The 15,508-nt window shown below is 39.1% G+C and overlaps 1 protein-coding gene across 1 annotated transcript in view; it reads right to left on the bottom strand.

The window, feature by feature from the left end:
- Nucleotides 1-1,049: 1,049 nt before the first annotated feature.
- Nucleotides 1,050-15,508, bottom strand: part of FHOD3 (formin homology 2 domain containing 3) — a 467,442-nt gene continuing 452,983 nt past the window's right edge. The window contains exon 30 of the mRNA XM_019472318.1: nucleotides 1,050-2,013. Coding sequence (XP_019327863.1) covers nucleotides 1,931-2,013 — 83 coding nt within the window. The 3' untranslated portion in view covers nucleotides 1,050-1,930. The remainder of the gene's footprint in view (nucleotides 2,014-15,508) is intronic.

Here is a 15,508-nt window from a genome sequence, read left to right as displayed (position 1 = left end):
GACTTTTTATCCCATGGACTTTGACACGTGAAGATCCAAGGCATCGGCAGATAAAGAATGAAATGTGACGATCAAGAGGGTGGACAGCATAGATAGGATGTTCAACTGCAGATCTCATTGCAGTGTTGGCAGCTACCTGGTTCTCTCATCACTTGGATGCTGTGCTCAATGCGATGTGATGGATGACCGAGGTTTCAAAGGTTTATTGTGCTTGGTTCAACTATCCTGAACAATCTTCAGCGATTGTCCTGTCCCTAATGAGAGCAGAGTAGAATAACTTGAAGTACTTGACCTAGCTTGGGTGCCAGAAGCAACATAGCTATGGCATTAGGAGCCCAGCATAGACTATTAATTAACCCTACTTTTCAAGTGTGTTTTGCAGCCAAAATCGAACCCTGTTACCATGACTAAACTGCTGCAGTGCCCCAGTTAACTAGCTTGAAGAAAGCCTCAGCTGTTATTGCTGTGCAGACACACCCTTAATCTTAGAGGCTAAGGCAAAGGAAAGAGATGATCTTGTGCACCCTTGAGGATCAATTGGCCATATACAGACTTTGGCTTAAAAAGTTCCCTTTTATGTTGTTGTTGTTTGCAGTTCTCTTCAAAATGCTTCAGCACTGGCTAGGGTGACTGTGTTCAATTCATTTTCACTGCTGTGTATGGCCTCCACTTAAAGGCAGAGGAGTTGACTAAAGGTTCTTCAAACACACATGCTGAGGGCAGTTATAAAAGTCAGTTATAAAACAGCGAGATAAGGGCAAACATATTGGAGTGTTCACTGTGGTACCCTCTCCACTTGCATCAAGGATAATCACAAAAAAAGAGTAAAGAACAGCAAAAACACAGCAGGCTTTTAGCAGGGCCATTTCATATTCAGATCCATTAATTTGAAATAAAATCACCACCACATTATCTTGCAGCAGAGAAAAGCAGCATGAAGGGCACAGGCAAGTGAACAAAACTTCTTGATCTTAGCATCTGAATGCATTTATCGAGTATGTAAAATTGTTGGCATAGACCTCTTTGAAACTGTACAAATGCACAGTACGGCCATAGCTCAACAAGAGGGAGGTATTCTGTGTCCTCTCCTCTGTGCGCATGCTGCTATGTACAGTATGAGTGCGTATTAATACATATGAATTCAGGATCCTAAACTTTCCACTTGCATTGCAGGCCACCTCCTGCCCCACAGGGTGAATCCCATTGAATAACACTGAGTTCCCACAAAAAGACATTCTTTTCCTCCTGTCCAGGTGGAACAGTAAGGCCCCAGAGTGAAAATCATGGTCCAGCTAGCTTCAGCAAGAGCATGATTTCACACCATAACTGTATGTGTATAGATACACGCACATATGTCCACACATTCATTCTGTACATATACAAAGGTACACATACATTTTTACATTCTTTGGTGGCAAAATAATAAAAAACCCCAACAAACCACAGCGTTGCACTGACTGTGCATCTTTGCTTAATGAATCTGCTTCAGGAAAACTGGGGTTGCTGTAACAGGAGTTATTTTGCCTCTTTAAGGACTGTTCCTTGCATTGACAAAACGCCATACATTTACAATGACTAAAACAGGGCACAAGGAAAGCCAACGTAAACACAGCTCACATAATGACAGATAACTCAGAGAGAACCCCCTCCTACCCACATCAACACACCATGAGAAGAAGAAGCCATATGCTTTCACCTACAAGCACTCAAACGCTTCCTCAGTTACTGTCCGGATGTTGTGCTGAGCTGCGGCACACCCTTCTTCTGCCCTGGCTGTGGGGTTTCGCTTTTTGTTGCTTATTAAAATCGAACTAACAGAGGATGGGATGTTGGGAGCAGCGGAGGAGGCTGGCAGGTCAATGCCACACCGAAGGGTTGTCAGCCTGTGTGCTTCAGATGAACGGCTCTTCTTGTCGCCACCTCTGGGACGTCAAACCTGCATCTCAGAGGTGCTGATGAGGCCCAGTGCTTTGGCTTCTTCTGGTGTCAGTCCGCTCTTTAGTGTCCTTCTCACTGGACAGTCATAAATTCCAAAAGCAGGCAAAAAAAACCAAACAAAGAAAATGCAAACAATTAGAAGCGATAATTACACAAGACTTTCAGCTGAAAAAAACCCTGTTAACGTGCAAGCTGAGTCAAATCAAAAGTTGCTATGTACTCAGGGCCTTAAGTTCAGAAATACTGAGTAATGCCCTATGCCAAATCCATGGGAGCATCAAGTACCCAGCAACTCCAAACAGTCAGGCAAAAAGACATTTGTCATTTGACATTTAGTCAACAGTATGACAGCATTTTAAGGTTTTTTTTTTTCTCTGAAATTGTATCAGTTGATTTTCAGTCCACGGAAAGTATCATCTGCCCTATTATTTTATCGTTTCATAAAGATTTTTTAAAAGAGCTTTTGGATCTTCATAGGGTTCAATTGAATTTATCACTATTAAATGCTATGTGACCCTTTAAAGGTGAAAAAAAACCAACCCCAAAAGTTAAAAGATTAAAAATGTGACTATTTTATAGTCGATCCAAATCATTAAAACAACTGTCTTCGTACATGCTCCCCTTTCTTCTGTAATGTTTCCCCGTCCTGGCCCCATTTGCATCATCTTTGCCATTAGTAGTCTGCAGCATTTTAGTTGAATTTAAATGATAAATCTAGGCCAAAATCTTGTTTCTTAATTTTCTATGCAGTGCTCTGAACACTAGCCCCGACATAAAACTTTTAAAATTTGTGATTGCCTTTTTTATTCAGAAACAAGTGACTATGTGACTGCACACACTGAGCATTAGTGTCCTCCCAGTTTTACTGGTGCCATGATTTTCAGGTGGATGGGCTTTAGTTCAAAACACAAATGGGGTGTTCACTCCACACTGATGTTCATCAAGTACAAAACACACATTCAGAAGTTTAAGCTGCATGCAAAGCATAAACAATGCCTTTATGTTGAACAAAATATATTCGGAGCCCCAAAATAATGAAGTCTAGAGGAAACTCTTAGAGAAACCAATTGCAAACAGTGGTTAAGGACTTCTTGCACCACTGTCATCTAGCACAATTAAGACCTCTGACTTATTGAGATATTCAGTCCATGTAACTGAAACTGGGTGGTCACACTCAAGGGTCTAGCAGGAGTGAGAGGAGGGAATGGATCGGTATAGAAAACAAGAGGATAACAGAAAGGGAAAATATGGTGTAGTTGAACACTTGATTCCATGCAGGTAGAACGAATGTGATCTATGTTTGATAGTCAAACCGCTTTCATCAGTTACTGAGGTTAATCAAATGAGCTGGGAGCACCACTTGTGTAATTGTTCCTCCATTACCAAACCCTTACTTGAAAGTTTTTCTTCAAGGCTCACTCCTTTCTCCTACAGTATTTGCATACTTATTAAACACCACTAGGAGTCTGCATGGCAGCCTTTTATGATATCCGCTTTTTCCTACAATACTGATCAGCAACGTCTTCCAAGTTTAACAATGCTTAGCTTAAAGCAGTACAAGGTTAAATGCAACTGATAAAGCTAAGATTAAGACAAACTAAAAAAGTACTACCAGAAGAGTAATACACTTCAAAAAATGCTCTGGTCTCCATGGCGCAGAATACCCAGCGTGGACTTTTGAGTCAGTCCTCATCACTGGCACCCTTTTATACTTCTCAAATTTGATATCCAAATGTCCACGGTGACAAATATTAATTTCTAGACATGAGCTATGAAATACCTTAGGGTTTTAACGTCTCAGTGAATCACCCAATGCTTATTTCTGCATCAAAAAGAACTATATCAGGAGTGAAAGAACAAATCCAAGAAAGCTGCAGCAGAAACATTTCTGTCTTATTAAAAGCAAAGATTTCCTTGTGCAGTTCACCCGCTTAGCTGCCTGCACTGCCTCTCCCCTGAACATGTTTTTTTCTGTACCCTCTAAAACATGCAGCCAAACGCAGACCATAGCTAGCTTGGCTGCCAGATAGTAGAGCCATGTTACAGAATACGCGTACGGGATACTGAACTTTCACAGGATGACTATCTAGATGACATTACATCTTCCCACTGAAGGCAAAAGTGAACTGGAAAACCGAGAGCAGAACAAATTTCCACATTTTAGACACTTTTGCAGAAGTGTCAAACCAAACGTATTCATGACTTCTCTCACACATATCCCCAACTCTCTCAGACCACAGTCACTCACTTACATTCGCAAACTGAGCACAATAACCACTGTAAAACAAAGCTATTTTTCTTTACAGATGCTAAGACAGGAAGAGTGAGGGAACAAGCAATTGTTATTCCTGTTTGTAAACATTTAACAGGAACTGAGGTGCTCTGCTAATGCTGGTCATGTACTGGAATAAGCGCAATTCTGGTCTTATTTATGACAATATAAATCTGGAATAACCTTCTTTAGGTCAGTACAGTTACTACTGCACAAATAACTGGGCTGAGACTCTGTCTAACAACTGAAAAGGAAATGTGTGCCTCTAACTTCCACCAAGCAGAATACAGTTGTTTAAACTCCTCCATCAGCCTGAGTGACAGGATTACTAGTTTACTAGGAAAAGCCAAATGGATTTACCATAACATATAGGTCTCTTTGAAGAAAGTTACAGTTTATATTCAGAAGTCATAATCAGGAGTTAAAATGCCATGGTAGAAACCATCTTCATGGAAAAAACAAGGAAGAAAACTAAGGAGTCTTCTTTACATAAAGCAAGATTTCTCTCTGAATTTCCAGGTGCCTACCTAACAAACATACTAAAGTCTTAGCCTGAGGACCTCGTGTATTAACCCTTGGATGACTGAAAAAAAGGAATACTGTATGCAGCATGTGACAAGGACAAGTGCCCTGTTCTGGGCTTGCTGTATGACTCACACAACAAAGGCCAACCCCGGGTTTGTACTTTTTGTGCCACTGCAAAACAAGTAGGAATGACAATACTCAATGAATTGCTGGGACATACGCAGCTGTAATTAAACAAAACAATCTCTTTGCATCCCTCAGTTGATTGTTCTAACTTATGCCAGCTCTCCTATAATACAGAGAAAGATAACTTGGACTTAAGATATTCCAGTGACCTAAGCTTTTAAGGCCAGCAGTTAGGAGAAAAGAGCTCCAAACAATGTAGGACTTTGGCAGTCATAATGAGACTGTCAAGAAAATAGTTAATAAAAAGCAAAGATGTGAAGGATCTTTTCAGTGACAGAATGGTTCCCATAAACACTGACAGCTGCTGACTTGTATAAACTAAGCGTGTGGGGCCAAATACTGCAAAGTACTGTGACTACTGGCAAGATTAAAGCTGTCCACCATCAACAGGCAACCGGAAGGATAACAGCTAACAGAATCATGGTCCAGACTCAAATGAGTGAATTCTTGCCCCTACAATGCAACAGGCCAGTCTGACACAGATTAATCCACTTGTAGTTCGAAGTATTTAGTACTTAGGGAGATGAAAGTGGCCTGGTAAAGGGTCTCTTTATATAAAAATTGTACCTAATATGTGCAAATTATATTTCCTCATCTGAAGATACAGTGGATGGATGCAGTATCGGTAGTCAGTAGTAACACAAGAACAAGTTCCAGCCCCACTGTTCTCTGCACTGGCTTGTGGACTATGGAGGCTTGTGGGCGATGAAGCCAGGAGAAAGTTGAGTTATGTACAGGAACAGGGAATACTCTGGGAGGAGGGTGAACCTTCTCTTGACATGCTGTTAAACAGATGTCCTCAGACGTTTGTCTATTTCCTTATAAAGTGCTTGATAGGGCTCCTCTACCATAGGAAAGGCCATGAACATGTTCAGTCATCAAAACTGAATGTGGAGAGATATTTTCCTTCCATTTTTTATAGGCATTGCAAAATTACTTTTCTCAAACTAGATCTTCACTCTCCCCTCTTCACTGAACTCTGTCGTGTCTCTAACTGGAGTAGACATAATATCTTGGCTTGTAAAACTCTTGGCCTGCTGCAGATCACATTAAACTGAGTTATGGAATGTATTTTGGAGGCAGTGACAATAAAAATAAGACTTTCAAATGACCTTTTAGGTTCTTTAAGCAATTTTTAAAACATTTGCTAAAGAAACATAACATAGAGAGAAAATAACTTTTACTCTTGTCACAAGCAAGGCCTGCTGAGATCCCATAACCAAGAAACTAAATGTTGTTTTTCTGCGGTCAGAGGGTATGATATTCTTTGTTAATCAGGAAATCTAGAATTTTATTTGATATCCTGGCAGAATGCAGTGTGCTTATGATGAACTCAATGAATTTGACTCTGCCTGTTGGGTCAAAATCTACACGGATACATAGCCCTCACAGTACACTGGCAATGTTTTAAAAAAGAGTAATTCCCTAAGTGTAGCTTTGTCAGAGAATATAATTATCTAGGGTTTGGTTGTTTTTTTAAAGAGCAAATAGCATTCCTAATTTCCCCTCCCCCTACCTTTTTTTTTTTAAGATGCAACGAACAGTAAAGATCAGTCTGGCTGGCGCTATTTAGTCTTGCATTTGCAATGGCTTTTGGCATGTGTGTCTACACTTGTAGGGATGAGTCACTTCAAATGCAGAGTAGATATGACCACACTCCTGCTCAAGAAGTCACAGAATTAGTGTCATTCCTATTACAAAGATGCGGCAGCCACGGAACTGTCTTTTGGTCCCAGCTGCAAAGGTAATGCAGCTGCTTTAAGCTGCTAGTTGCTGATTTGGAATGAAGAAAATTCCAGGTGGCTGTAAATTACACAGCGAGGACAGCAGGAAGGGCAGATTATAAAAGGCAATACAGGCTAGCTCCATCATCTCGTTTCATTTCATGTATCTTAGTTTTATTTTCTGTTACCTACCCACACCCAGCTTGCACACTCAGTCTATTTTCTCACATATTTACATTTAACATATTCTCTTGGACTTCACTCCAGTGAGTCCAGCAATGGCAATTTGCAACTCAAAAGTTCAATCCAGACAGTCTTGCTCATATTCTCTTATTTTAATCCATTTCTGCATTTGTGTATTTTTATGTCACTATCTACATAAGTTATGCTTAATTATGAACGTACCATTGCTTAATAGGACTAGGCCTAAATGCTTAATAAAAATACTAAAACATTATGCGCAGAGATTTTCTTACAGGGATTTGTAGGTAAATTTTTGGATTTTATCACGCACCTCTCTGAAGAAGTACGGCCAACTGAAATGTGGTCTTTGTCTGGGTCAGCCGCATAGAAAGCTCCAGAAACAACATATTATTATGTATTATTATTGCCCTGCAGCTTTGCTTTGAGTCCTGTCAGCACTTCACAGATGGCACAAGCCTCTCCTAACAAGAAATTCTGTAGTTCACAAACGTCTCCTGGTGTAACTTATAGTGGCTGTGACATAAAGAGGAGTCTGGCAGTGAAAAAGGACAAAGTGGCATTTTGTAAGGAAAGCTGAACTCGTGTTTCACCTCCAGGTGGCTTACGTTATAGGGAACAAAAAGTAACATTGCTTTAGAGAATCTGGGCTGCATGAAGAACATACTGGTTTTAAAGTAATATTTAACATATAGTTGAAACTGTTAAAGTTTCCAACATTATGTATTTCACAGATCATCATTTACATAGTCCCAACAGTAAAGCAGAAAAGAAGATTTAACTCCTTCCTTGAAAGCCTTCTATGACAAAAAAATTCCCTCATTTTTAGAACTTCTGTGAATTCCACTGTAAAAAGTTACCACTAAAAGCAATCCTGCTGCCATCCCTTTCGACATTTCTCCCACTTAACTTCACCAGTCAGAAGTGATTCCACTATTAACAAGTAAAGCATCAAGAGCGTACAGCTCACCAACAACTGAGTCTGCATGTAAGCACGATATACTATTTTCAAGACCAGACTATACATTAACAATGCACAGGACGAAAAAAAGGCAGGAGATGGGATACAGAAAGTAAGCCCTCTAACACAAGTGTTTTGGGCGTGCAGCCTTTACGTTCCAACTGAAATTTTAAAATGACTTAAAGTCTATTTTAAAGTGATCTATTATTAGATAATAGACTTGCGCTACGGGGGGTAGCTCAGGCTTATGAACTCAGAGCCGTCTGTTGGAGAGTGACTCAGCGGTGAAGTGTGACCATGTTTGACCACTCGGGTTCTGTGGGGTGCAAATTAATTATCCCCATTAGGAATCCGCGCCGGGAAATAAAACAGTAAAAGGCATCATCTCTACAAGCCTATGAGATTAAAAATAACTATGATCAAAACAATCTCGTAATTATGCTAATCAGGTGGTGTTACTCTGCCTAGAGAAAGCCATATATATACGTTTAAATATTTTTTTTTTTGACATAGAGCTGGGGCAAGATAAATTTGAAGTAGCTTTGCGTGAAACATTTTTGTTCATCTTCTAAGAGAGCCTTCCCTCCAAACACATTTGACACACGCATCCAAGCGTACTCAAATTCCTGCCTTCACAGATCCTCGTGCTAAACTGCTTCATAGCAGCAGAGGGCTCTCTTTGGCAGCTGTGATATCGCGATGCTCTTCTAGAAAGCCACAAATGAGATCGCTTTTGTTACTGCACTTCTTTTGTAAGGCAACTTGAAAAGCAAGCCTGTACTTCCCTGTTCTCAAATGAAGCGCTTTCCACAATAAGTCTGTGATCTTGTCAGCCAGCAACTCACTGCTGCTGCTTTCTTACTCGGATGCTGAAAATAACCATCATCTTTCAGGAAGGAAGAATGATGTGAATAACGAGTATATTGCTGACTGGAGATAAACTTGAAAGCCACTTTAATACGGAAAGAAACTGAACAAAATAAATATCCTATCAACTTAGGGCTGATAGCATGCAACTTAACCATACATATTTTAATACTTAAAACTTACTTAAATTCCACTTTTGGGAATGAATCCTGTGACAAGAATTCAAAAACCTTGAAATATACCTTTAAAATATGCCAACTAAAATGAAAACAGAGGGTAATGTAGATGAATTCGCTGATGCAGTGAATGCCAAACTGCCAGAAGTGAAAACAACTATTTTTATCTCTTGTAAGATGCAAACAAAAGAAGTAAAATTAGTTTTTTCTACAGAACTACAGTTGAAAAAGTACCAAAAGTGTACACCATAACAGAAGTATTTCTATAGAAAATGTCAATACCAATATTCTGTGACCTGGGAACATGAACAGCTTTATTTCCTACGTATACTGACATCATTTGCTCTTTTTCAGCTGCTCATCTCCTGCTGGTTTCTCCCACATCACCTTCAGCTTATTCTTTTCTGCAATAAAGAAAGTGTCATCTGGCCAAGAAGAGATGGCCAGAGAAATTCCAGCACTTAGTAAATCCTTGTCTAGAAGCCCACGGGAAGCTGCAGAGCACTCCCTCTTTTTGGTTCTCCCATTGCTGGAGACAGAGCACGAGGACGTGCCGGTGGTCTCCCTATGCTATAGGGCCCTGCCGGGACACAGGCTTCACCTGCTACCAGGATGTACTCTTTGCTAAGACCAAAATCTGAGCAGCACATCTGGGCAGGCATTTAATCATCACACGAGGTGACAGCCGCTCTAAAATCACTAGGGACAACCCATTACAGCAGTGATTTTCTCCTTGTACCTACATCATGTCCTCTGTGCTTGTGTAATATAACATACATGAGCATGTGAATGTCTGTGTAGTGTTCAACATCTCTGTCTTCTCCCTGTGAACTGAAATAAACAGGGATAAAAGATATGTTATTTTTTGTAAACATCACATATTTATTTCTGACTTCCCAGATCAATGCAATGACTTCTCATCTTTTTTTTTCAGTTGTGTTAAAACAATGTTGCTCAATTTTGAGCAAATACTGGAGTCCACAGTATCTCTAAATACTGGTACTGGAACCCAATGCAAAGTTAAGGAATGTACTTAATGGTGCAGGCTAGGTTAATTTTATATCTGACTTTCCTTATATAAAAAAGATAAAGCTGTTTCAAGCAGAAAGTTTGAGGATAGGAGCCCCAAAACAAATAATTTGTATCAGAATAAAATTCATTCTAGAAATGACTCAGAGATCCCTCTAAAACAGTGACTGGAAAACGAATTTAAGCCTCTTTTACGAGCAACTTTTTAAACTAGATTTTAAACCAGGCTTTCAAAAAACCTTTTGTTCTGAATTCTACATGATGTAGAACTGTACAGAATGATGACAAGTTCATTTTCACAGTGCTAGGATCAGGCAAACATTCTTGAACAAAACTTGAGATATGAAAGATACAGTTTGAAACTCATGGAGACTGCCAACAAAATACATAGGTACTATACATTTGAACAGTTAAAAAGCAGAATGTCTACCCCTGTCTGTCAAGACCAGTTATTTTGAAAGACAGCTATAAAAATAAATGTAATACACATTGTAAAGCAGAAACTAAACACTCATAAATACATACCTGCTTAGAAATGGTATTAATATCAACAATCACAATTATATATGTCATCAATTACAATTGACAAAACTGAAAATATGGAGCCAGCTATTCAGCCTCATGCTTCAAATAAATACACTGATTTACAACTATTAAAACCCACGATGAGACCTATAGGTTACTCAACTAATCCTACCTCTCCTGTCTGTTCTCCTACAGCTGTTGATGCCGGCCTCTGGCAGAGATGAGATACGGGACTACGGAGGCCTCACCCTGATCAGGTACATCAATTTCTACAGCTTACTGTGGTCAACTGTATTTATTATTCATTCATTAACTATTATCAATGATTTTTATTTATTGTTTGTATTTTTATTTATTGTAGATCATGGAGTTTAGTTCTGTCATTTTTGCAAAGATCTTGCCATCCTAAGGATGAAAGAATGTATTACTTAAAAGGCATCCAAAAGACACTAGCTATCTTGGCATCTAATGGAGATAACCTTCCAGCTGCCCGAGTTTTAAGTGCTTTATCTCACGTTCTGTTTTCATTCAATAATTAGATTTTTATTAACTGGATATTGACCTTCTGAAGGCTCAGTACTTTGTGTGAGGACAAACAGACTTTGATAGTTTTGAATACTATCGGTGATACATTTACTTTTTCTAAATGCAAAGAACTGTTGCTAAATGTGCATCACTAACTAGATTACTCTGCCCCCTCCTCTAACTCCTGATAGGATCCAGTTACTCAAATCCTAAATAATTAGTTGCAAATTCTAAGTGAAGTTGCTTGCCTTTAAAGCATTTTATATAGACTTTCTTCTTGTAAGGTTTGTATTTTTTTAAAAGCATAATTTCCATTAACTCCTGCTTTTAGTCAGGCTATAAATACCAGAAGAACAGTCTCCCTCCTGGTATTTTGGCACTTCTGTACCTTTTCATAGCCAGAAAAAGTAAGTGGAGAGACATGAAAATGAAAAATAATGAAAAAACAAAGAAAAGAAAAAGAAAAAGTTAACTGAAGCACCCTATGAATGCCAAACAAAAATTACACACCTTTGGATTCAAATAGTCTCCCATCTAGTATTTTGTTTGCTTACAAACACGTTTATTCCAAAGCAGCGCTGCATGAGTTACTGAAACTTGTCTAAAGCTTGTCTCCACGCCTGGTCCTTTGGCAGAGCTCTTTCCCACGTTTTGGCACCTGATGACAGTGCGCTAACTCCTATTTCACTTTTACCGAAGGTGGAATTTAATATGAAATATCTGACCTGGGATGTTCTGTAGTTAAGTTTAATCCACCGGCCCTGAGCTTATTTGTCTAGGATTCAGGTAATCTCGACTCAATTCCTATCTCCTCCACAGTGCACTTGTATGAGTCTGACAGATTACTTGGGCGGTGCCTCAGATCCATTTCTGCATAATGACTGTAAGAATTTTTTACTCCCCGCAAGTCATTATGCAAATAAATCCATAAATCCTTATGAGATGTTTCCATATCTCAAGGATCAGTCACAGGGTATATTATTAGGCTAACATGTGCTTCCAAAACCTAATAAAAGAACAAGGCATTATCATGTCTCTCCTCTTTCTTTTTTAAACATCACAAATAATTTTGATCATGTCGTCTCATTCAAATATCGGATTGAATTCTGATTCAATTATGATCTGCTCCAAAACCATTTCTCTTACTCAAATCTAAAGCGGATTTTCAATTTTAATAAAATCTAAGAGAAATAAGGGGTGCACACACAGAGAGACACTCTGAGATAAAACTATGTGGGGGAAAACAAGCCTCTCTGCAATGTCCTCATGCAGTGTCTCCAGCAGAATCCAATACAACCACCACTGTGCTCCTCACCATCAAGTATTAGTCACACCTGGGCGCTACATTGTGATTTACCATTCAAGGTCAGCTGAAGATCCAGATGCAAACAGTGCTGTGTAGTCAAGCCATCTTTAAAGAGCTATTTCCTTGGTACAATTATCTGAAATTATTTGTTGGCAAGACCATGTCGGGATCCCCACTCTTTGACCACTGCCTTGACTTTAGGGAGCCAGGAGACACATTTTCAAGCATGAAGGTTGCTAATACTAACAATTCATAAAGAAGGAGGAAGATACCTGCAGGTTCATGTTTTAGCCTTAAGGTCATTGCTAGTCAGCCGGTCTGGTTTTGCCACCCTGTGGCTTAATCAGCACTTGAACAAGGTAACGAATCCCTAGGACTTTCTCTTGGTCCTTTTTCAGTGCCCTGCCACGGCCATTCGCTGAGGTCAAAAATCAACCCTGTTTGGCTCAACATTTCCAAGTATTGCTCCGTGTATGCCAGAATTAGTGCAAATACCTGCCATATGCTTACTCATGACTATTAAACTGGAGTATGATTTTTCGTGATGCTGACTCATGGGAACCCTATCATTCTCCTGAGACAGATCCATTCAGTTCAACAAGACCAACACAGAGACGGCACCTCCGTAAGAGTCTAATCCTGACAGAATTGGTTTTATGTTAGGGGATGGATGTTTTAAATAAACAGCCAGGACAAGAAGGAAAACAGCATTATCTTCCTATTTGCCTATTATGGAGTTTTGGGGGGGTTCTTTTAATTAAATGTACTTAAGTAAAATTTTTATCTTGTGGATGATACTGCTAGTCTTTATGTGTCTTCTGTTGCCTCAAAGCTGCCGTGGCTGTAAGACCTATTTTGCTTCTCCCCCAATTTGAAACAATTGGCACAGGCTGGTTCATCATGGTGTGAAACTCTCATTTAGTAACAGGATTTTCTAAGCAGCCCTATTCTTCTTTGCATAATTTCTTCTCTTACCTCGCTTCTTGTAATCCGCACAGCAAACTCTGCTTATCTACCTTATATTAATTTTTTATATTCAGCTCTCTGTATTAAATAACTTCCTTTCTTGACTGTTTTTTGAAATCTCAGTGGTATCTCATACAGAGAGTTTCATTTGTATTTCCCCAAATCCACTGGTGCGATGCCTATAATACTGTTCTGTAAGCTGCTAAAATTAACTTCAGCAATTGTATTAATTGGAATTCGGACTATCAAATGGAATGAATCTTAAAACTTCCTTATCCCAATTTTCCTTTGCACTCATTGTTTGTTATGGCATCATCTGTGAAGGTCATCCGAACCTTATGGGAGAACCAGACAATCTTAATTATATTATTCTTCATTTCTTTGCTAAGTTGAACAGCTCCCCACAATGTTATAAAAACCTTTCTCACAGAAAGCCGCCCTCAGTCTTCAAAAACAGAAACAGTATATTCTCAACCTAATTTGTGTTTTATGCTTTTAAAGTATGCTGATCTGACATCTCTAGAAGCTGGGGTCTGCTGTTTACACACAGAATAAGGACATCAGAGAGAAAAAAAAAAACAGTAGAAGCTTCCCATGGCAACTTGCCTTGAAGCTGTCTTTGAACGACCACCTCGAGGGGTGACAGAGCATTTCAGTTTCTGTGGCTCATTCAATGCTGTGGCTTTCTGATGAGGCTTCTAATGAATGAATACAACTGTAATGTTGTTTTCTCATATATAACACCGCTCCAGTATGTCTGGTTGGCAGGCCACTGAACACTCATCATGAGGCAATGACTTCCAGTTGGTTACTGTACTTCTAAATGTCAAATTTGACCTTTAAAAACCTCCACTGTGTAAAGGTCTAGCACAGAATTAAGTTCTCTCTCTGCAGATCATCACAGGAATTCAGTTGTTATGCACTTATCATGTACCTTAGCTTTCTGTAGTCCATTTCAGCGTCACCGAACAAATTCCTTCCTACTAGGTCTCAGTCAACTTCAGTCATATCTGGATTTATCAGTGACCCTTCGTATCTTCAACCAACAGATACAGATGTTTCCATCTGTCTTTTGTTGGATGACTCACTGCCTTATTCCTCCTCCCAATTTACGGTTCTGCTGATTGCTCTGAGAGTTCAAACTCTTCGACGTCATTAAGATCTAACTAAGCTCTCTGCATACCAGACACAGTCATGCTGCTCAACAATTACAAAAGGTAAAATGATTCAAAGGAACATGTCAAAATGTCTCATTTTCCCATTACAACTATTTCTTGAGTTTAACTCAACCTTTTCCATATTCCTGTTTCTGTTTTCCCCTAGTTATAAATGACTTGAGTATCACTTGCTTTTTACTTCACATTTTTCTGTCTTTTTTTAATGGCAAAAAAAATCCCTCGCCCATGAGAACCTTCTACCTGAACCAGAGGAAATGTTTACAGTGCAATTGCATATAAATCTTTTGGGTTTCTGATTTTGCTAAAAACACGTATCTCAGCTCAGGTTCACTAAAATCTTTGCCGAATGCTAAGTAAGCCTAAGAAGATTTCCAGTTCTGCACTGGAAGTAATGAGACATATGATGCACAGTAAAAATCATTCCTTTCAACTGAGTTTCGCTTTGATGTTCATGAATGGATTGAATACCAAGCTCATGGCAAAAGCCAAAGGAAGTGTATGGGAGCCTGAAGGTTGAAGGTGGTGAATCAAACTCATCAGATAATAGGGTCTCTTTGCTCTGCAGACAATAAATATCATAGCGTCTGCTAATCTAAATCATTGAAGTATGCCTAAAAATCTACTTTCTAATATGTTTATTGAGGACCTGTGTTGTACTTCTACCTGGAAGATTTTCTGCTCGTTTAACTCACATGATGCAGTGACAAGGGCTGGTCTCCGTTCATTTCCTGGAGGTGCCATATCATCAGTCCAGCTGAGTGTATTTTAGAGCTAAACTACTTCATTTATTCATCATCCAGGTATATTGACTATCGGAGTGAAACAGTTCAGTTAAGATATTCTCCTTTCACACTTTCTTTCAGTATGTCAGCTGAAAGTGACGCTAAACTACTGAACTTTATGTTTGTTTTGAAACTGCCTTTTAATCCACTTAAGAGTCTCATCCAGATCTTGAAGAACAAACAAGCAAAAGAGCTGGATTCTATCATGATTAATTACAATGGAAATCAGTCCCAGCCTAAACATTTACTGAATGCTTAATCCCTGTTAATGTTTTTACTGAACTCCATGGAAAAATATATAGTATTTTTATTATCATTATCCTGTTTTGTTTTGTTTTTTTTCCTGC

The sequence above is a fragment of the Aptenodytes forsteri genome, unplaced genomic scaffold (genome assembly GCF_000699145.1).
Source record: "Aptenodytes forsteri isolate BGI_AS27 unplaced genomic scaffold, ASM69914v1 Scaffold114, whole genome shotgun sequence".
Taxonomy (NCBI): Eukaryota; Metazoa; Chordata; class Aves; order Sphenisciformes; family Spheniscidae; genus Aptenodytes; species Aptenodytes forsteri.
This window is presented reverse-complemented; position numbering and strand designations above follow the sequence as displayed.